At 45.8% G+C, this 23,632-nt stretch overlaps 1 protein-coding gene across 15 annotated transcripts in view; it reads right to left on the bottom strand.

The window, feature by feature from the left end:
• The window catches only part of plekha7b (pleckstrin homology domain containing, family A member 7b), a 636,198-nt gene that overhangs the window by 114,387 nt on the left and 498,179 nt on the right, over positions 1-23,632 (bottom strand). For 14 of the 15 annotated variants that reach the window (XM_038808072.1, XM_038808066.1, XM_038808068.1 and 11 more), the window contains one exon: positions 10,435-10,911. In XM_038808072.1, the coding sequence (XP_038664000.1) occupies positions 10,435-10,911 (477 nt within the window). The remainder of the gene's footprint in view (positions 1-10,434; positions 10,912-23,632) is intronic. The other variant, XM_038808076.1, reaches the window with a different exon arrangement.

Genomic DNA, 23,632 nt, shown 5'->3' with positions numbered 1-23,632 from the left:
CAGAAGAATCAATCAAGAATTAAACTACAAGTAGTTGATGAGCCCTTAAATGGTTGGTGGTGGTTATTTCCTGATGCTGAATGGATGTTTAGCTACATACGTTTAAGAGAGAGGACTGACAGAGGGTGAGCTCCAAAATGACATGCATCGTATGAAATCAGCATTGCACAGAATGATCTTCCTGCTCCTATGCACCTCTGGCAGCAGTTGACTGCATGCATCCTAATGTGCTCACCAATGTTGTCTCTATGTAACTCACCCAGCAGACACTACTTTGGACACCACATAACACCCAGAGACAAAACATCCAGAACTAACCATCTGATATTCGCGCCTGCAAATTCTACACAATTAACTAGGACTCCATTAAGCCCCAATCCAGCATCATAACACATGATCTTGGATGATATTCCAGCATAGCACTGGAGCAGTGTTGCACTGTCAAAGGTCTCATACCCTGCAGATTATGCACTACACCAAGTTCTACCTGCCTTTTCCACAGCTCTCTTGAAGTGCAGAGAACTTACAATCTGAAGTGCAGTGAGTTCTTCCAGTAACCTGATCAACAGTTCTCCCTGTAAATCATTGAAAATACATTAACTGCCCATTCAGTCTCAATGGTGGATGTGAAATCTTGTGGTCCAAGACAAATAACTGCTATGCATATCTACATAATAAAAAATAAAGCACTTCAGAATGTATCAATGTCAGTGAAGCACTGGCACATTTCAGAGACAAATGACAAGAAATGTGAGTCTTTCTCCCATTCAGTGTATCAACCAGAAACATTATTCTTTAAAATACATTATTTGCTAATTTTTCCCTCCAGCTCAAGTTGTTGCCTCCTGCTGAAGTACAGTGTTGTGGACACTAGGACCATTGCAACACTTCATTCCTCCCAATGACGTTCTAGGTTGATTTATCATAGAATTTACAGTGCAGAAGGAGGCCATTCAGCCCATCGAGTCTGCTCTTGGAAAGAGCACCCTACCCAAGGTCAACACCTCCACCCTATCCCCATAACCCAGTAACCCCACCCAACATTAAGGGCAATTTTGGACGCTAAGGGCAATTTATCATGGCCAATCCACCTAACCTGCACATCTTTTCAATGCTTGAGATTGACCCTTTCTCAAGGACAAGACAGAGAATCACATTGAGAATCAATATTTGTGGCCACAGCATTAAAGCAATGGGACACCAGAACAGCAAGTGGAATGAGCACTAAAATTACGTTTGGCTGATATTTGGAATTTCCCACGGTTAGCCTCATTAATTATTCAGAACAAGTTCCCAGCTTGAATTGGACTTGTTTGTGGGAATTACTTAGGTAGAAAATAGTGCACAGCTGCAGCTTTTAAAGGACAAGTACCTGGCATATTGCCCCAATCTGCTTCCAAGAATCGAAGATATTCTGGCTTCACTTTATCTTATTTGAATCTTGGTTATACCTCCTTTCTCATAAGCTGGTCTCTTTGGAGAGAGAAATTATGAATAGTGGAACAGACTGTTATGCTGATCTTGCAGACTACGTTATATTAAATTAAAGGTGACCCCTAATTTGCCCAAGCATTTGAAATGGTGGGTGCAATTTTATGTAAATAGATCTGGACATAGCAGGGAGACTGATGTCGGGTCAGGAATATGCTCATCGCTGAGTCAAACTCGTTCATTCAACCCACTGTATTAATATTCAGCTTTGGGGGGCCCGTTTAGCTCAATTGGCTGGCCGGCTGGTTCATGATGCGGAGCAACGACAACAGTGCGGGTTCAGTTTCCGTACCAGCTGAGGTTATCCAGCAAGACCCCGCCTTCTCAACTTTGTCTCTCACCCGAGGTCTGGTGACCCTCAGGTTAAATCAGCTCTCTCTGAAAAGGGGAAAACAGCCTATGGTCCTCTGGGGCTTTGGCAACTTAAATTTCATAGCATTCAGTAATGATCTTGCTGATTGCAGTACCCTATCTGTATTCACACTCTGTTGCTGTTCTGGATCAGTGCACTGGTGTCAGGCATTGGGATTTTACAGCCCAACATAAATTTTCAAGCAATAATTTTTATAGTTTCTTTTTCATGTTACATAATTACAGCACGGTGATTTGCCTTCAAATGAAGATTCCAGGAGTCCTGGCTGAGAAGTGAGTGTTATTTACATTGAGCTGTTTTGATAGACACAGGCAACTTGCATGTAAATGGAGTGGAGTCTTGTGCAGAGTTGCACTGACGGTAGGGGATTTCATTATCCATCACCAAGAGAGGCTCAGTCAGGCTGTCACTGGCCAAAGCAGCAGAGAGTCCTGAAGGAAATATCAGCCAGACTGGGCTTGCAGAAGCCAAATGAAAGAAGAAACTTGAGTGAAATACCTACTTCACCTTGTCCTCTGCAATCTATCTGTCACAGGTACATGATTGTACTGGTAGGTATCCACTGCACAATCCTGTGGAAGTCTTGATCTTCACACTAAGGACAACCTCCAACAACAACTTTTACTGATGTAGCACCTTCAACATAATAATATGTCCCCAAGGCCCTTCACAGGGGCATCATAAAATAAAATAGGACACTGAGCCACACAACGTGATATTAGGATGGATGATTAAAAGTTTTGTCAAAGGGGTAGATTTTAAGAAATGCCTTCAAGTAAGAAAGCGAGGTGGGCTGTTGAAGAGGTGTAATAAGTGTATTCCAGAGCTTAGGACCTTGGCACTACCAATAGTGGGCAGCTATTGGGCAACACGGTAGCACAAGTGGATAGCACTGTGGCGTCACACCGCCATGGTCCCAGGTTCAATTCCCCGCTGGGTCACTGTCTGTGCGGAGTCTGCACGTTCTCCCCATGTCTGTGGGGGTTTCCTCCGGGTGCTCCAGTTTCCTCCCACAGTCTAAAGATATGCAGGTTAGGTGAATTGGCCATTATAAATTGCCCCTTAGTGACCAAAAAGGTTAGGAGGGGTTATTGGGTTATGGGGATAGGGTGGAAGTAAGTGCTTAAGTGGTTTGGTGCAGACTCGATGGGCCGAATGGCCTCCTTCTGCACTGTATGTTCTATGTAAACTATGTAACAGTGAAGGGTTTAATATCAGGAGTATTCAAGAGGCTGGAATTAGAGGAGTGCAGCTATCTGGGAAACTGGAGGAGATAGAGATAGCGAGGGGATCGGCCATAGAGGGATTTGAAAACAAGGATATGAATTTTAAAATGGAAATGTTGCACAGAGGTGATGCGTAAAATGGAATTTGGTGCAAATTAGAACATTGGCAGCAGTTTCGGATGGTCTCAGATTTAGGGAGGATAAAATGTGGAGGTAGACCAGGAAAGCCTGAAGGTAAAAAAAAGGCCTGGATGAAGTTTTTAAGCAGAACAGCAGAAGAATGGAATGGAGTGATGTTACAACCATGGAAATAAGCACCAAGGTGGTGTGCAAAGACAGTTGCCAGGTAGAGGGATGGAGTTGGTGAAAAGGGAGCGGAATTCTGCAACAATTAATAGTCTAACAACCTCTCTCAACAACCTGGCATCAATATTCTGGGGGTCACCAGTGATCGGAAACTTAACTGGACCAAACTGTGTAAATACTGTAGCCAGAACATCGAGACTCGGTTTTCTGGAGCAAGTGGCCCACCTTTGGAATCTCTGAAGCCTTATGCAAGGCAGGAGTGTGATGGAATACTCTCCACTTTCCTGAATATATGCAGCTCCAATAAACCTCAAACAGCTCAACACAAGAAAGACAAGGCAGTCCACTTGATCAGTATCACATTCACCATCCTTAAATATGGTTTGTAATGTTCAGCAAACTTCAACATGGCAATTCATCAAACACACTTTCGCTTGACTTCAGAGTCAGTGCAAGTTCAGTCAGCATGGCTAGATTATGCTGTCCTGCAGTCGACTTACAAACGAATCAGAGCTTTCCAAATCTAACACACAGCAAAGAATTTGGTCAATTTCCATTTGGCAGAAATTTTTTTAAAAAGCCTCCTAAACTTTCAATTTATTTTCAATTTTACTGAAATAATTACTTCCAAAGTAGTAATATTACTGTTTTTGCTTTCCTCCACTCACTCCATCAGGACGCTCCCACCGCAGTGTTTACCATCCACAAAATGCACTGTAGCAACTCACCCAAGCTTCTTCAACAGCACCCTCCAAACCGGTGATCTGAAGGGCAAGGGCAAAAAACATATGGAAACCCCACAATCTCCACATTTTACTCAAGTCAAGCACCGCTCTAAATGGGAAATTATTTGCCGCTCTTTCATCTGCACAGGAGCAAAATTCTTATCCAACAGCATTGCACGAGTACCTTAGCCTCGGAGACTACATGTGTTCAAGAAGGTCCACCATCAGTGCTGGTAAAGGATGGGGAATAAATGCTGGATAAATGAATTTAAAAAATAATGAAGGCTATCCAGTTGAGTGCAGTGATTCACACAACTTCATGGTTGCCATCAATGAAACTCCCATATAGGGCTCGATCTAACGGAAATGTTTTGAAGTGTCATTCCAGGCGGGTTTAGCTGGGAGTTTCTCCCCAGCTCTGTCAGCAGGTTCCCCACTGCTATCTAACCCCAGTTAGTCACTTTAGTGGACCCTGAGGAGTTTTTCATCACTGAGGAACTGAACCCGCTAGCCAAACCGGTTCTTCGGAAATCGGGCCCGGATCGCTACGTGAGCCTGAGGGACCCCCACACCCACCAACACGGGCAATGTCACCCCGCACACACATGGGCATTACCCCAAATCTCCCCCCCCCCCAAGTGAGGGCTCCCCGCAACAGGGTCGCTGAGGGACCCCCTTTACTGGCCTTCCCACGTCCCCTTTTGAGACCCTCCCCACTGTCCCCTCGTTCAAGAACCCCACCCTTCACACACCCCCCCCCAAACATTCCAGAGGTTCCTTCACACTTGTTTATCACAACCACCCCCCCCAATCCGTCATATATTCTCTCATTCCTCTGTTCATGACGTAGCCCCCCTCAGGCCACAGCTCTTGGTTGTGCCTAAATTGGTTTTTGCCGCATCTAGATGGGATCTGGATCCAGTCATGGAGAGCAGTCCACTTAGATCGTAAACTGCCGGGCGCCCCGAGTGGTTCCCGTTTTGGGCCTCTCCTGCAATCTAATTGGCCTGCACAGTTCCTGGCTTAAATCGCGCCCATTACCTTCTTCACTCTCCAAAACAAATAGCAAAATAGAAATGAGTAAAATACCTGAAATCTTTGGTCTAAACTATTAAAAGGAAAACAAATAGCATGGAAAATAATGTGGAACCAAATCCGACTTTCAGAAAATGTATTCACAAACTCCTTGAATATTGACTTCCGTTCAGCCCAGAATATACTGTCCCATCATGGTGAAAATCATGAGAAAATACATTTTAACATTAAATAAAGCTCTTTCCTCTTTTTAGATAAGAAAATCTTTGGCTTGTCTTATAATCTAACCAATGGTTTGCCCACAGCACAGAATGGGAGGGATCCTGGAGGAGGAGTTTAAGAGGTGGGATATGTTACTGCTGTCACTGGCGGGGAGGGTGCAGTCCGTTAAGATGACGGTGCTCCCGAGGTTTTTGTTCCTGTTCCAGTGCCTCCCCATCCTTATCCCGAAGGCCTTTTTTAGGAGGGTCAACAGGAGTATCATGGGATTTATGTGGGCGCATGTGACTCCGGGCGTTGCCCAACCTCTGTGGGTACTATTGGGCTGCCAACGCAGTTCTGGTGCGTAAGTGGGTAATGGACGAGGAAGGGACAGCATGGAAGAGGATGGAGGCGACGTCATGTGTGGGCACGAGCCTGGAGGCGTTGGTAACGGCGCCGTTGCCTCTCCCTCCAATGAGGTATACCACGAGCCCGGTGGTGGCGGCTACCCTCAAAATTTGGGGGAAATGGAGACGGCACAGGGGAGAAGTGGGTGGCTCGATGGAGGCCCCGATACGGGGGAACCATCGGTTTGTCCCAGGGAGCATTGATGGCGGATTTCTGGTCTGGCACAGGGTGGGGGTTAGGAGGTTGAGGGACCTGTTTGTGGAGGGGAGGTTCGCGAGCTTGGGTGAGTTAGAGGGGACGTTTGGGTTCCCCCAGGGAACATGTTTAGGTACATGCAGGTGAGGGCGTTTGCCAGGCAGCAGGTGGAGGGGTTCCCCTTGCTGCCCCCACGAGGGTTGCGGGATAGGGTGCTCTCGGGGGTGTGGGTTGGAGGAGGGAGGATTTCGGACATATACCGGGTGTTGCAGGAGGTAGACGAGGCCTCGGTGGAGGAACTGAAGGGTAAATGGGAAGAGGAGCTGGGTGAGGAGATTGAGGAGGGGACGTGGGCGGACGCCCTGGAGAGAGTGAATTCTTCCTCTTCCTGTGCGAGGCTTAGCCTCATACAGTTCAAGGTGCTGCATAGGGCCCACGTGACTGGGACGAGGATGAGTAGGTTTTTCGGGGGCGAAGACAGGTGTGCGAGGTGCTCTGGGAGCCCAGTGGACCACGGCCATATGTTTTGGGCGTGCCCAGCACTGGGGGAGTTTTGGAAGGGTGTAGCAAGGACGGTGTCAAGGGTGGTGGGATCCAGGGTCAAGCCAGGCTGGGGACTCGCAATTTTGGGGTTGCAGTGGAGCCGGGAGTGCAGGAGGCGAAAGAGGCCGGTGTTCTAGCCTTTGCGTCCCTAGTAGCCCGGCGGAGGATCTTGCTCCAATGTAAGGATGCGAGGCCCCCAAGCGTGGAGGCCTGGATCAATGATATGGCGGGGTTCATTAAATTGGAGAAGGTGACATGTGCCCTGAGGGGATCAGTACAAGGGTTCTTTAGACGTTGGCAGCCTTTCCTGGACTTCCTGGCGGAACAGTAGGGAAATAGGCCGGCGGCAGCAGCAGCAACCGCCGGGGGGGGGGGGTTCCTTTTTGGGGTGTTACCGTGGTTGTTTTGTTAATAGAGTTGAGATGTTTATATTTTGTAAAAATTTCAATTAAAATTATTTTTAAAAAAAGAATGGGAGGGATTCAGCATGACCGACTGCTTAATGGTTCTAGCCGGACATCTGTAAGGCAATTCTAAAATTTAGGCACTCAGTAAAAGATAAGAATATCAAATCTGCAGCAGTCTTCAGCACTGTCAGAGGTCAGTACACCAAGATAAGCCTCATTACTTTGCAGGTTCTAAGACGACTAAGAATCGGACACCTTAAAAGCGCAGAATATTTTTAAGTGCACTTTGGGACTGAAGTCAATGGTCTGAAGGTTTAGTCTTAGTTGAACCCTCAGGAAAACTATGAAGCAGAGGCCAATTACTTCCCTATAAAGAACTGGGGGTGGTGGAAAGCAGGGCCTTGGCCTGCAAAATTATTCTCCATTCAACACAAAGGCAAACGGTCCCTACATAAGAGATAAGTTTAACTCGTGCAAAGCTTAAGGACAGATTGTTTTACTTCACAAAATTAAGCCCAGGAACAGTAGAATTTCTGAGTGCTTCAAACAACTTGCGACTAAAATGATGCACAATTTATATGAAAAACTAAATAGTTATGGATATGAAATTATTTAATGAACTCATTTGTTTGGGAATACTAGAGTGCAAAGATGTTCCAAGGGCATTGACAGGATTAATAGTGTTATGCACATAACTAGCTATTACAGTTAAATAAAGGAAGGAATAGCTAAAACCTCTCATGGCAAAGCAAATTTTTATGGGTAGACTTTTCTGAATATTGCCAAATGGAACTAAAATGATATGACTGGCAAGAGAATTATTAAAAGCACCCAACTGAGGCAATGGCTGCACTTCGATAATGTAGAACACAGTTACCTGAAATTATTTTGCAGGAACTGCGGATCATATGTGGACATAATATATATCACAGGTGACTATATTAGACATAATAAATGACTGTGAATTATTCTTATTGTCATTTATTGCTTATAAAATAACACCCATTCAATCATTATTTCACAAAGCCATTTGCCATTTTCATATCACATTGATTCTAAGTAATACAATATTCCAACTAATATCTCTGTAAAATGGTCTCTTAGCAACGAACAGCCCACAGTTGGAGGTAGGAAAATCTATTTGAAAGGCAATGAGGTGCGGTAGGCTCACTGTTTGTTACAGCAAGTTATACACATATAACTTTGCTACATTCACTCTCCTAACTTGCCTCCCCACAATACATGCTGACAAATGCACCATCTGCATTAAGTTAACAATCAAGCTGGTCAGCGCAGAAGACAAGAGATAGATAGGTTCTTGATTAATAAGGGGATCAGGGGTTATGGGGAGAAGGCAGGAGAATGGGGATTAGAAAAATATCAGTCATGATTGAATGGCGGAGCAGACTGCCGAGTGGTCTAATTCTGCTCCTATGTCTGATGGTCTTGTACAAGAATGCCCCAAAGGAAGCCTCACAAACATGTGCATTACAGACCACCTCATTTGGGAAAACAGTGCACTCGACAAGCCCATGTGGATGCAAGCACTGAAATCTGTTTCAGCATGCTTAGAGGACCATCTGGCAACATCCAATTTGTCCAGAGGAAAGTCAAAGGCGTTGCAGCTGCTTGTATTTCCCACAAACAGCAACAACAGCAATATTAACTGGCAGTGGACGGGCAGTCATGACAGGACCCATAGCTTGGACATACTCGAATAATGAAGAGTCCAGCAGCAATCATGTTCTTGATGCACTCATCGATCCTGTCCCCAGTTTCTGCTGACACTTTGCCTCAAGTTCATTGCTCACAAACGTTTTTCTGAATTTTATGCTGTACTCTCCTTCCTCAACTTACGAAGGCATTTTTCTTCATCTATTCCCCCGCCTCACCATCCTAGCTCATGTTGGCAATCTCTCTCTGGACCATCGCCAACCACCACATCCCCAACCCACAAATTTCATCCTACCCACCCTGGTATTGGTCCCAGATTCTATCTATCCCACTCAACATTGCCATGTGACTCTTGATGCTTCAGCTGCAATCTGACCCAAGTGAATTTGGCTGCATCAGTCAGGCGGGAAGGAAGGACTGGGGAGCAGAATGTCAACATGAAGAGAGAGCAGTTTTGGGAGAAGTTGGGGGTGAGGTGTTGTGGAAGTTAAGAAGAGTTGAACTCCTGCTTAGGATGGAATTCCTGATCATATTTTTTTATTTTCATGTTATCTACTTCCCATTTAAGGCTATTTTCCTTCCAGCAATGCTTCTGGTGAGGCCTGAAAATGTGTTAAGTTTTTAAAAAATGTGATTCTAGCCCCCTCTCTACTCATCTGATTATCACCTTAAATTTACGTCATCTAGTTAGCACTGCACCACTTACCTTAACAAAATCTACTGAATTTTTAGCACCTCATCAGATCGATCTTTAACCACCCACAGTGTGTCTCTACATTCAACTGGTTGTGCTTACTTAATAGCACTCTGATAGGCTATGGGGATAAGGCAGGGGAGAGGCACTAAGGTGTGGCTCGTTTGAAAGAGCCAGCACCGACACAAGGGGCCAAATGGCCTCCTTCCATGCTGTAAGATTCTAAGGTCCTGTGAAGTGCATGGATACCACTTTTACAAAACATGTGGGAACACAGCCCACACAAACCAACTATAATCAAGGCAAATTTGCCGACAAGGTTTTACACCAGTAGCATACTTGTTGGTATGTCAGCAGCTAGTTAAACCAGCAAGTTCTACCTGGTGTCCCTGCAGTACAAGATATTTGAATCCATTTAATTAGGCTGCTGGCACTACAAACCAATCTTCAATAAGTCAAAGGTAATAATCTCATATCAATTATGAGCTGCAGTTCCTCATTCTTCTCTATATAAGTGACACTCCTGACCTCTACCTGTACTGTAACCCCCTTGAGATTTCCAGCCAGATTCGTTTTTAACATCACAGATAGGATCACTAGTTAACTCCAGCCAAGTAACTCAAATTCCATTTTTATGACTTGGGATTTTGGCATGTGTTTTCAGGAATCACATTCTGCAAATCTGTCATTGTTGAAAACAGAAAACCAGTGGGTTTTGCATTATACATAACAGGGCCTCTATTTATCATCAGATCCCAGTTGACCTTGACTATTCAGTCAAATGGGAATTTTATTTTACTTTTGGGATCATTTTCTGTGATTCAATCTCTTTTTGTGAAAAATACCAAACCAGTCCTTCCAATCATAAAGCAGCAAGGTAGAACTATTTTTTTAAAAATGCAATCGACGGCAGTGTTTCCATCCGTTCCAAATGCTTTGCAGAAAACGACAGTAGACTTAACTGTAAACATTCCCAATGAGGATTTTTTTTGTGTGACAATAATACCTTTAAAGCTTAAGAATCTAAAAATGGTCATTAAATAGAAACTCTCGAGAACCATGCAATTAACCAGCTTGGAACAGCTTTTAATTTATGTCATGGTTTGGTGTTCAAATAATGAATGCAGATGATTAATTAATAAAAATGCATTCTGACCTTTTGATGTCTCCTTTGTGTGATTTCACCCAGTGTTCCACTTGCACCATGGAACTTTTCTGCTGGACATTTTTCTCTGTTCCAGCTCGGGGCACAAACCCCCTCTGATAAACATTGGCACCATTCTGGTCCACTAGAGTAGCATTTGTGGCAGGCTGAGTTGTGCCGTTGCGTTGTGTAGGATGTGGATGGGACGAAGGACGATAGACTGTAAACATGTCGCTCTCCATAGAACTTGCGTGCACCGTGCTCTTATTTCCTTTTCTGGCCACTATCTCTACAGGATCCTTTTGAAAACCATACCTCTCTCCATCATTCCACTCCTTCTTCATTTCTTCATGTTTTTCAAACCCAAACTTTCCATCCAATTTCCCAGCATTCTCTCTGCTCTGAAGCACGTCTGCCTTAGTGAAGCCCTTGTACGAGTTGATGTGGTTGTTCTGAACAAGGCGTGGCCTTTCTGCCTTTTCTGGTTGTCTAATAGTGAAAAGAAAATATTTTCAATGGATGTATGCAAAACAAATGAACAAAGCTAGAAAGCTAACAAAATTACATATGAAATAAGAGCAGGAATAGGCCACGTCGCCCTTTGAACCTGCTCCGCCATTCAATTAGATCATGGCTCATCTGATTGTAACCTCAACCGTCCATTCCTGGTGACCCTGATAACCTTTCACTCCATTGCTCATCAATCTAGCTCTGCCTTAAAAATAGTCAAAGACTCTGGGCGGGATTTACCGACCACCCGTCATGTGTTTTTTGAGGGTGGAGGCGGCTCTAAATTCAAAAGATAAAAAAATTCTGCCCCAAATGCCCTAATTAGCTAACAATTTTATATTATGCATGAAATTGTATTTGTTTATTCTACTCTCATTGCACGTTATTGTAAAGCTATAAATTCTACCAGAGGTATAATCTCAAACAGATGATAGGCATATCAATATTTACCTAGTAGGTGTCACATTTGTTACCTGGTGAGAGTGATGCTCAGCAAGTAGATGTACTATGTGGTGTGGAATGATGTAAAATAGGAGCTATATGTATTCTGGTCTGTGCTGAAACAATACTGGTAGAACTACAAAACTCTTAATAACACATATTGTTTAGGCAGGAAGACAGGGTTGGGGGGGGGGGGGAGGTGGCGGAGGAGGCAAAACAAGTTATTATACGCGTGTCTCTCTCTTGGCATTTCTTCACAGATGAAGACTCTAGGAAAGTTTGCGCTCAAATTTGAAGGAGTGGGGGTGGCCATAGCCATGGCATTGTCACTGGACTAGTAACAAAGAGACCCAGGGTACTTCTCTTGGGATCCAGGTTCAAATCTCACCATGGCAGATGGTGAAATTGGAATTCAATAAAAAATTGGAATTAAGTCTCATGACACTATTCGATTGTTGTAAAAACCCACCTGGTTCATTAATGTCTTTTAGGGAAGGAAATGTACTGATCTGGCCTCCAGACGTAGGTGTCCTAGGGGGGGTGTTTTCTAGAGCTGTTGGGGAGGGTTTAAACTAATGTGGCAGGGGGATGGGAACCGATGCAGGAAGTTGGAAGGTAGTAAAACAGGGACAGAAGCAAAAGGAAGGGGAAAAGTGCAAGGCAGAGAAGACATAGTCAAAAATCTAAAAGGGCGACAGTACAAGGTACAGTGACTGAGGGGAGCTCAGTGAATAGGCCCAGTAATAACAAAAGGAATAAAACTGGAGATGTTAAGATTCAAAACAGAGGTAAAAAAACCAACATAAGTGTACTTTACCTGAATGCTCGTAGTATTCGGAATAAAGTAAATGAGTTGATGGCACAAATCATCGTAAATGACTATGATTTAGTGGCCATTACTGAAACATGGTTAAAGGATGGTCACGACTGGGAGTTAAATATCCGAGGGTATCAAACTATTCGGAAGGACAGAGTGGATTGTAAGGGAGGTGGTGTTGCTCTGTTATTTAAGGATGACATCCGGGCAATAGTAAGGGATGACATCGGTGCTATGGAGGATAAGGTTGAATCCATTTGGGTGGAAATCAGGAATAGTAAGGCGAAAAAGTCGCTGATAGGAGTAGTCTATCGGCCACCAAATAGTAACGATATGGTGGGGCAGGCAATAAACAAAGAAATAACTGATGCATGTAGAAATGGCACAGCAGTTATCATGGGGGATTTTAATCTACATGTCGATTGGTTTAACCAGGTCGGTCAAGGCAACCTTGAGGAGGAGTTTATAGAATGTATCCGCGATAGTTTCCTAGAACAGTATGTAATGGAACCTACGAGGGAACAAGCGGTCCTAGATCTTGTCCTGTGTAATGAGACAGGATTGATTCATGATCTCATAGTTAGGGATCCTCTCGGAAGGAGCGATCACAATATGGTGGAATTTAAAATACAGATGGAAGGTGAGAAAGTAAAATCAAATACTAGTGTTTTGTGTTTAAACAAAGGAGATTACAAGGGGATGAGAGAAGAACTAGCTAAGGTAGACTGGGAGCTAAGACTTTATGGTGGAACAGTTGAGGAACAGTGGAGAACCTTCCAAGCAATTTTTCACAGTGCTCAGCAAAGGTTTATACCAACAAAAAGGAAGGACGGAAGAAAGAGGGAAAATCGACCGTGGATATCTAAGGAAATAAGGGAGAGTATCAAATTGAAGGAAAAAGCATATAAAGTGGCAAAGATTGCTGGGAGATTAGAGGACTGGGAAATCTTTAGGGGGCAACAGAAAGCTACTAAAAAAGCTATAAAGAAGAGTAAGATAGAGTATGAGAGTAAACTTGCTCAGAATATAAAAACAGACAGTAAAAGCTTTTACAAATATATAAGACAAAAAAGAGTGGCTAAGGTAAATATTGGTCCGTTAGAGGATGAGAAGGGAGTTTTAATAATGGGAAATGAGGAAATGGCTGAGGAACTGAACAGGTTTTTTGGGTCGGTCTTCACAGTGGAAGACACAAATAACATGCCAGCGACTGATAGAAATGAGGCTATGACAGGTGAGGACCTTGAGAGGATTGTTATCACTAAGGAGGGAGTGATGGGCAAGCTAATGGGGCTAAAGGTAGACAAGTCTCCTGGCCCTGATGGAATGCATCCCAGAGTGCTAAAAGAGATGGCTAGGGAAATTGCAGATGCACTAGTGATAATTTACCGAAATTCACTAGACTCTGGGGTGGTCCCGGTGGATTGGAAATTAGCAAACGTGACGCCACTGTTTAAAAAAGGAGGTAGGCAGAAAGCAGGAAATTATAGGCCAGTGAGCTTAACTTCGGTAGTAGGGAAGATGCTGGAATCTATCATCAAGGAAGAAATAGAGAGGCATCTGGATAGAAATTGTCCCATTGGGCAGACGCAGCATGGGTTCGTAAAGGGCAGGTCATGCCTAACTAATTTAGTGGAATTTTTTGAGGACATTACCAGTGCAGTAGATAACGGGGAGCCGATGGATGTGGTATATCTGGATTTCCAGAAAGCCTTTGACAAAGTGCCACACAAAAGGTTGCTGCATAAGATAAAGATGCATGGCATTAAGTGTAAAGTAGTCGCATGGATAGAGGATTGGTTAATTAATAGAAAGCAAAGAGTGGGGATAAATGGGTGTTTCTCTGGTTGGCAATCAGTAGCTAGTGGTGTCCCTCAGGGATCCGTGTTGGGCCCACAATTGTTCACAATTTACATAGATGATTTGGAGTTGGGGACCAAGGGCAATGTGTCCAAGTTTGCAGATGACAAACTTTGCAGAGTGGTAAAGCAAAAAGTGCAGAGGATACTGGAAGTCTGCAGAGGGATTTGGATAGGTTAAGTGAATGGGCTTGGGTCTGGCAGATGGAATACAATGTTGACCAATGTGAGGTTATCCATTTTGGTAGGAATAACAGCAAACGGGATTATTATTTAAACAATAAAATATTAAAGCATGCCGCTGTTCAGAGAGACTTGGGTGTGCTAGTGCATGAGTCACAGAAGGTTGGTTTACAAGTGCAACAGGTGATTAGGAAGGCAAATGGAATTTTGTCCTTCATTGCTAGAGGGATGGAGTTTAAGACTAGGGAGGTTATGTTGCAATTGTATAAGGTGTTAGTGCGGCCACACCTGGAGTATTGTGTTCAGTTTTGGTCTCCTTACTTGAGAAAGGACGTACTGGCGCTGGAGGGTGTGCAGAGGAGATTCACTAGGTTAATCCCAGAGCTGAAGGGGTTGGATTATGAGGAGAGGTTGAGTAGACTGGGACTGTACTCGTTGGAATTTAGAAGGATGAGGGGGGATCTTATAGAAACATTTAAAATTATGAAGGGAATAGATAGGATAGATGCGGGCAGGTTGTTTCCACTGGCGGGTGACAGCAGAACTAGGGGACATAGCCTCAAAATAAGGGGAAGTAGATTTAGGACTGAGTTTAGGAGGAACTTCTTCACCCAAAGGGTGGTGAATCTATGGAATTCCTTACCCAGTGAAGCAGTTGAGGCTCCTTCATTACATGTTTTTAAGGTAAAGATAGATAGTTTTTTGAAGAATAAAGGGATTAAGGGTTATGGTGTTCGGGCCGGAAAGTGGAGCTGAGTCCACAAAAGATCAGCCATGATCTAATTGAATGGCGGAGCAGGCTCGAGGGGCCAGATGGCCTACTCCTGCTCCTAGTTATTAGACACCCAGCAATGTCATGAATTCTTAACTGCGAAAGGGCAATTAGGGCTGACCTTGCTGGTCAGTGACACCCGGACTCCATGAAAAAATAAAGAAAAAACAATTGCAGTCCCGCTGATAGTCAGGCCGAACCATGATCGGCAATTTCTCCCACAGCAGGTGCAGTCGCTACTCAAGGCTATTTGACCATCACTTCTCATCCATGCTGTTTTTTAGCTCGATCTCAAAGTTGTCCGGAGCTCCCTGATGTCACATCTCCAGGCATTACAATCGAGTGCCTGCATTTCCCAATGAAGCACACAGAGAGGAATTTCGACAGGGAGTCCTAGAAACATTTGCACAGAGCCCCTCTCTCCTGTTTGTCAGTGGTCAGCCCAAGATCTTGGACAAGCCAACTATCATCTATCAAGGCATGACCCAGTCCAACGCAACTGACTTCACAGAAGAATGGCTTTGATGTTGGAGAGTGTAGCCACCTGGATTGGCCACTTCCCCACACAAAATGGAAGAACGCAAAGGTTGCAGGGAAAACTGGACAATTATAAAGAGACAAGCAGTTTGCAGAAGTTCATGTGTAATCTGGCTGCAAAGAAAGCAGACAGCATCGAAACCAGCAGTTTGCATATTAATGAAGCGATCCCCGGGAACAATGGATACAACGATTAGCTACAATTGGGACATTCTATGGCAGGTTAGATTTCCCGGCGCCAACGGGGTCTGAAACAAAAGGAAACAAACCAGTTAGGAAGAACCGCCCTGCGATCGAGGGACAGTATTGGGGGATTCGTACCAATCGATTGGGATGAGACCCAATCGATTGAAAGTAGGTTCGGGGTCTGTCCAAAAGGGCGCAAAGCCCCTGGGACCTATAAAAGTCAGGTCCCAAGTTTAGTTCGCTCTCTTAGCCGGCCCCCTCAGCATAACATCTCAGCAGCTCTCGACGAACTTGACCGTAAGGAGAGGAGAGGCCTGGCCAATTGCTGCACCATCAAGTGTCATACAACGCACGCTACGAGATAGACACTCCTGACCCCTTAGTCCATACCAGCTGGAAGCCTGCAGATCCAGTACAGAGCAAGAGGCCATTGTTCCCTGATCTGGCGGGTTCCCTTATCCAGGTAAGTATTGGCCTATTAGTGGTAGGAATAGTTTAGTCTTTTAGTAGTATATGCATGAGTAGCAAATAACTGTGTATTAATAAACGTGTCTTGTTTTGAACCTTACTAATTGGTGTATTGAGTCATTGATCTGAACTTGAACTTGAACCCCGTGGTGGTATCATAAAGATACCTGGCGACTCTAGAGCTAAGGAATAAAAGAGAGCCAATTGAGTGTAAAGCACACTCATCAGAACGAGCAACAAGATGTTAGTTATAACGAGTATGCAGATATGTCCCGGTCTCAGAGGCCCCTGAAACAATCCCTCACCTCCCTTCCCTCTGAATGTAATATGGGAGGACAACCACCCCGCCCCAACACCCAAGCCGGGAAACCACAGCCCAATTGTGCATGTAAAAAATGCCAGCTTGGCACCTTGGCAGTGTCAACATGGCAGTGCCCATGCCAGCTGGCAGTGCTACCTGGGCACTTTGGCAGTGCCAGGCTGGCACCCAGGTGGCACTGCCAGCACACCACTCTGCCCAAAGAGCATGCAGCTGAGGGCCTCCGATCCCTTGGGAGAGCAACACAAGTTCCGTTCCCATGTCTATTTCCGATTTGTGGGGTTGAATGCTGAACGGCCTCGCCCAAGGTCTCCGAGGCGAAAGGGTTGAATCCCAAAGGCTCAGGTACCTCGGGAATCTGCACATTAGAGTGCGACTTACTGCCTCGCTCCAATATGCAGATTTGCCATAAAGTGATACCACCCATTCACATCGCAACATCTTGCAAGATTGTATTGTATCTCACAAGGCGTTATGAGCCGGGTACATCCTGGGAGCAGGGTCTCAAGGCTTTCAACGGCCACACCGTGCCGTGGTGAGCTGCTTTTCCGGCGCTGCGTGGCCACAGGATCGCACCCTCAATGTTTGCGATGCGGTCCTACCTGTGAATTCGACGATGCTATGGAGGCAGCTTGATGGAAACATTCGAGAAGGCATAACTGACTGCAGCACAGGGCCCATGACTCAGTGCAGTACAGAAGGGGTGTTTTGTGCTCTAAGGCTTTGGTTGCTCCACACTCATTTGTAGAATCTGCCAAATGCAGTTTGCTTTTGTAAATCCATTGTCCACTTCCTTGTCCACGGTGCCATCAACGTTCCGTAAGTAGGTAAAATGTTGACAGAATTCAGCTGGGCTCCCTCGATGGCAATGCTTGGTCATCTATAATCTTCATGGGGTGCAGGTTGATGCAGGACTTCAGTTTTCTTTAAACTGATTTTTAGCCCAAAGATCTGCGTTGCCTTGGAGAAACGTGTTGGTATATGCTGCAGGTCTGATTGGCTGTGGGCCGAGAGTGCTCAGTCAACAGTGGAAAAAAGTTCATGGCTGAGATTTTCTTGAACCTTTAGATGAGCCTGAATACACGAGAGGTCGAAAAGACCTCCATCCGTCGGAAGCGTACGTAAACACCCTACTCATGTCTACTGTTTCCTGCCGCTGAAGATAATGAATAAGGTTGGGGGCAGCACGCATTCATGCCTTGCACCATTGGAAATACAGAAGGGACTCAAGGGGTCTCTGTTGGGCTTGGCTTGTCTGTACTGATTTGTGAAACTGATTCACCATAACCAGGAACTTTGGTGGGCATCCAAGTTTTTCAAGGATTTTGCAGAGGCCATCTCTGCTCAAAGCACTGAATGCCTCATCAAGGTCTACCAAGGTCAGTTTTGGTCCTGACACTTTTCTTATATCTGTCCAAGTGCGATACCATGCATGTGTTAGCTCTGTAGCTACAATGGCTCGCTGTGAGGCTTTCTTCAGCAATACTAGCCTGTTCAGAAGTCGTCAAGCCAGGATCTTCCCAGCAATCGGAAGGAGGATAACCTCATGATTGTTGGAGCAGGCTTACTTTTCCCCATCTTGTTTATGTACAAGGTGATATTAATGACATCACAAGGGTCCGCTGGAATCGTGCCCTGTTCCCAGCAGGACATGAATAACTTGTGGAACTGTCGGACAAGGCCACCATGCTTCAAGTGGAATTCCATCACTGTGGGGGCTTTGTTGCTTTTCATCTGGTTGATGATGGTCACAGTTTCCTCCAGGATTGGGCTCTTATTCAGCTCTTTTCAACCAGCTGTTATTGGATGCAGATGATGGCAGCATCAAGCACTTGATCTTCAGAGCCAAGTGCTGCAACCAGCATTGTGTACTGTTTTGTTGTTGATGTGTAGTGTCCTGCCATCGGTGCTCTTCTGGGGGTTTTGGGTTTGATATGATGGCTGTTCTTGAGTTTACGTTTGAGGTCTGCTGCACACAGGATGATACGCTGACTATTTCTCTTGGCTAGCCAATTGGGCCAGATGAGCCTGATAAGCAGATAGAAACAAACTAGGTGCAGAAACAAACTAAGAGCAGGCCATTCAGCCCTTTGGGCCTGCTCCACCATTAAATATGATCATGGCTGATCTTTGATCTCAACACCATATTCTTGCTTCCTCCTCATACCCCTTTGATGCCATTAAAGTCTAAAAATGGTCAATCTCTTTCTTGAATCTATTCAGTGACTAGGCCGCCACAGCCTTCTGTAGCAGAGAATTCCACAGGATCACTACCCTTCGAGTGAAGAAATGTTCCCTCATCTCAGCCTTAAATGGTCTACCCCATATCCTGAGACTGTGTCCCCTTGTTCTAGACTCCCCAACCAGGGAAAACATCCGTCCCTGCATCTAGTCTGTCCAGCTCTGTTAGAATTTATACCTTTCGTTAAGATCTCCTTTAATCTCCTCTAACGGAGGCATGGGATTCAGGGTGATTTAACAGTTTGGATCAGAAATTGGCTAACTGGAAGAAGACAAAGGGTGGTGATTGATGGGAAATGTTCAGACTGGAGTCCAGTTACTAGTGGTGTACCACAAGGATCTGTTTTGGGGCCACTGCTGTTTGTCATTTTTATAAATGACCTGGAGGAGGGCGTAGAAGGATGGGTGAGTAAATTTGCAGATGACACTAAAGGTGGTGGAGTTGTGGACAGTGCGGAAGGATGTTACAAGTTACAGAGGGACATAGATAAGGTGCAGAGGTGGGCTGAGGTGTGGCAAATGGAGTTTAATGCAGAAAAGTGTGAGGTGATACATTTTGGAAGGAATAACAGGAAGGCAGAGTACTGGGCTAATGGCAAGATTCTTGGTAGTGTGGATGAGCAGAGAGATCTCGGTGTCCATGTCCATAGATCCCTGAAAGTTGCCACCCAGGTTGAGAGGGTTGTTAAGAAGGCGTATGGTGTGTTAGCTTTTATTGGTAGAGGGATTGAGTTTCGGAGCCATGAGGTCATGTTGCAGCTGTACAAAACTCTGGTGCGGCCGCATTTGGAGTATTGCGTGCAATTCTGGTCGCCGCATTATAGGAAGGATGTGGAAGCATTGGAAAGGGTGCAGAGGAGATTTACCAGAATGTTGCCTGGTATGGAGGGAAGATCTTATGAGGGAAGGCTGAGGGACTTGAGGCTGTTTTCGTTAGAGAGAAGAAGGTTAGGAGGTGACTTAATTGAGGCATACAAGATGATCAGAGGATTAGATAGAGTGGACAGTGAGAGCCTTTTTCCTCGGATGGTGATGTCCGGCACGAGGGGACATAGCTTTAAGTTGAGGGGAGATAGATATAGGACAGATGTCAGAGGTAGGTTCTTTACTCAGAGAGTAGTAAGGGCGTGGAATGCCCTGCCTGCAACAGTAGTGGACCCGCCAACACGAAGGGCATTCAAATGGTCATTGGATAGACATATGGATGATGAGGGAATAGTGTAGATGGGCTTTAGAGTGGTTTTACAGGTCGGCGCAACATCGAGGGGCGAAGGGCCTGTACTGCGCTGTAATGTTCTATGTTCTAATCCTTCCAACTTCCAGTGAATAATAATCTTTATTATTGTCACAAGTAGGCTTACATTAACTCTGCAATGAAGTTACTGTGAAAATCCCCTAGTCGCCACACTCCGAAGCCTGTTTGGGTACTCCAAAAGAGAATTCAGAATGTCCAATTCACCTAACAAGCACCTTTTCTGGGAGGAAACCGGAGCACCCGGTGGAAACCCACGGAGGCATGGGGTGAACGTGCAGACTCCGCACAGACAAGGACCAAAACTGGGAATCGAACCTGGGACCCTGGCACTGAGAAGCAACATTGTTAAACACTGTGCTATCGTGCGGCCCAAGTACAAGCCCAGTCAAACCAATCTCTCCTATGGGACAGCCCCGCCAATTCCAGTGTCAGCAAAGTGAGCCTTCGCTGCACTCCACTCTATGGTAAATATATTCTTTGTTCGGTAGGGGGACCAAAACTGCACACAATATTCGAGGTGTAGTGTCACCTGTATAACTGCAGTAAATCATCTCTACTTCTGAAGTCAAATCCTCTTCAATTTCCTTGTTATCTTCATCTAATCAGTCCCTGTTTTTCTTGGTGCTCATTGGAAACAACCAGAACTGCAGACTGGATGAGTTCCCAGAGTTCTTCGGGACTGGAATCAACAGTGAGATCAGGGTGTTCCAGTCTGGGCTGCAAGGTTGCTTGATATCTATCTCTGCAAGATGGGGCTTGCATGTCGCAAGCAACATTTTTTTGATGGGTTGTTTCGGTACCTGTTCTTGAGTTTGGATTCATAATACGGTGGGGGTGGGGGAAGATGCAGGGGTGGAGGTGGTAAGAAGAAACGTGACTGGAGGACGCAGAGACGCAGTTAGGGGGGAAGGAGACGGGGTTGCGGGGGGAAAGAGACACGGTTGCGAAGGAAAGAGACGCCGCCGGCGAGAGGGGAAAGAGACGCGGTTGCGGGGGGAAAGAGACGCGGCGAGAGAGGAACGTGACGCGGCGAGAGGGGAAAGAGACGCGGCGAGAGGGGAAAGAGACGCGGCGAGAGGGGAAAGAGACGCGGCGAGAGGGGAAAGAGACGCGGCGAGAGGGGAAAGAGACGCGGCGAGAGGGGAAAGAGACGCGGCGAGAGGGGAAAGAGACGGGGCGAGAGGGGAAAGAGACGGGGCGAGAGGGGAAAGAGACGGGGCGAGAGGGGAAAGAGACGGGGCGAGAGGGGAAAGAGACCCGGCGAGCGGGGAAAGAGACGGGGCGAGAGGGGAAAGAGACGGGGCGAGAGGGGAAAGAGACGGGGCGAGAGGGGAAAGAGACGCGGCGAGAGGGGAAAGAGCCGCGGCGAGAGGGGAAAGAGACGCGGCGAGAGGGGAAAGAGACGCGGCGAGAGGGGAAAGAGACGCGGCGAGAGGGGAAAGAGACGCGGCGAGAGGGGAAAGAGACGCGGCGAGAGGGGAAAGAGACGCGGCGAGAGGGGAAAGAGACGGGGCGAGAGGGGAAAGAGACGGGGCGAGAGGGGAAAGAGACGGGGCGAGAGGGGAAAGAGACGGGGCGAGAGGGGAAAGAGACGGGGCGAGAGGGGAAAGTGACGCGGCGAGAGGGGAAAGAGACCCGGCGAGAGGGGAAAGAGACGTGGCGAGAGAGGAAAGAACGAGGGGATCATGGCAGGGTGGGGAGGGGGAATAGGAAGGGGTCTGGGGTGCAATTATGCAGTCATGACAGTAACAAAGAGACAAAATTGAATGTTGCAGAACAGGACTGTGTCACAGCGAATCATTCTCCCAACCTGACAATAAAGATAAATATATATTCCGTGCATGATCAGATCGTCAGGATTAATAAATTAAATTCACCATGTTTAGGATTTCATTTTCTAATCCAATATTCTTTGCAGCCTGATCTAAATGCCTTCTCTTCTCTAAACAGATGGAAGAATTCTCTCCCGCAATATGATTATCAAGGTACAATTCTGGAGGCAATGGTTGTAGCTCTATAATCCCGCCGAAAGTGACCATTCTACAAGTATTATCCCTGAAACCAAGTAGAGATTTCATTTGCAGAGGTATCACATCACAGTCAATTCTAATCCAGTCTTCAGCTGATATGTCGTGTCCTATCTTACTAACCTATTGGTTGAGTGTCTGTGTGTCATGTCTCTGGTGCTTCCTCTAGTGTCTAGCTAGTCTACGTGTACTTACATTAACCCCTTGTGTATCTACAGTGATGCATATCACCACAATATGCATGGACTTTAAGACACTGGTACTGGGTAATGATCATCCCAGGAGCATTGAAACCAACTGTAGCACTCCTGGAACTACCCCTGCTCAGACCAGGGATAAAACATGGCACATTCTTAATTTATATATTTTTAACTCATTCATAGGATGTGGGTGCCATTGGCCAGGCCAGCATTAATTGCACATTCCTGACTGCCCTTGAGAAGGTGGTGGTGAGCTGCCTTCTTGAACTGCTGCACTCCATGTGGTGTCAGTACATCCACAGGGCTATGAGAGATGAAGTTCCAGGAATTTCACCCGACAGTGATATATTTCCACGTCAGGATGGTGAGTGACTTGGAAGGCAACTTCCAGGTGGTGATGTTCCCAGGTATCTGTTGCCCTTGGCCTTTGACATGGTAGCTGGTAGCATGGGGATGGTTTAGCACAGTGGGCTAAACAGCTGGCTTGTAATGCAGAACAAGACCAGCAGCGTGGGTTCAATTCCTGTACCAGCCTCCCTGAACAGGTGCTGGAATGTGGCGACAAGGGCTTTTCACAGTAACTTTATTGAAGCCTACTTATGACAATAAGCGATTATTATTATTATTAACAAGGTGCCGTATAAGGAGCCTTGTTGAGTTTATTCAGTGCATCTTGTATATGACGCACACTTCTGTCACTGCCTTGGTGGTGGAGGGAGTGAATGTTTGTGGATTGGATGCTAATTAAGTGGGTTATTTCATCCTGGATGGCGTTGAGCTTCTCGAGTGTTGTTGGAGTTGGAGTCATCCAGGCAAGTGGAGAGTATTTCATCAAACTGCTGAACTGCGTCTTGTAGATGGTGGGCAGGCAATGGGCTATCCACTGCAGGATTTAGAGCCTCTGTCCTGCTCTTGTAGTCACAATATGTATTTGGCAGGTCTAGTTTAGTTTCTGGTCAATGTTAACCACCAGAATGTTGACACTGGGGGACTCCGCAATGGTAATGCTAATTAAGATTAAGGGGCAATTGTTACATTCTCTGTTGTTGGAAATGGCCAGTGCCTGGTACCTGAATGGCACAAATATCACTTATACTCATCAGACCAAGCCTGGATATTGCCCAGGTGTTGCTGTATTCGGACATGAGGAATGGTGAATGGCACTGAACATTGTGCAGTCTTCAGTGAAAATCCCCAGTTCTGACCTTACGATGGAAGCAAGGTCATTGATGAAACAGCTGAAGATGGTTGGGCCTAGGACACTCCGCTGTTGAACTCGGTGCATGATCTCCAGCAACCCTGACCATCTTCCTTTGTGTTAAGCTAGGACTCCAGCAATGGAAGATTTTCCTTAATTCCCATTGGCACCAGTTTTTCTCAGACTCCCTGATGCCA

The sequence above is a fragment of the Scyliorhinus canicula genome, chromosome 9 (assembly GCF_902713615.1).
Source record: "Scyliorhinus canicula chromosome 9, sScyCan1.1, whole genome shotgun sequence".
Lineage (NCBI taxonomy): Eukaryota > Metazoa > Chordata > Chondrichthyes > Carcharhiniformes > Scyliorhinidae > Scyliorhinus > Scyliorhinus canicula.
The sequence above is the reverse complement of the archived record's forward strand: the minus strand, read 5'-3'. Positions and strand labels throughout refer to the sequence as shown.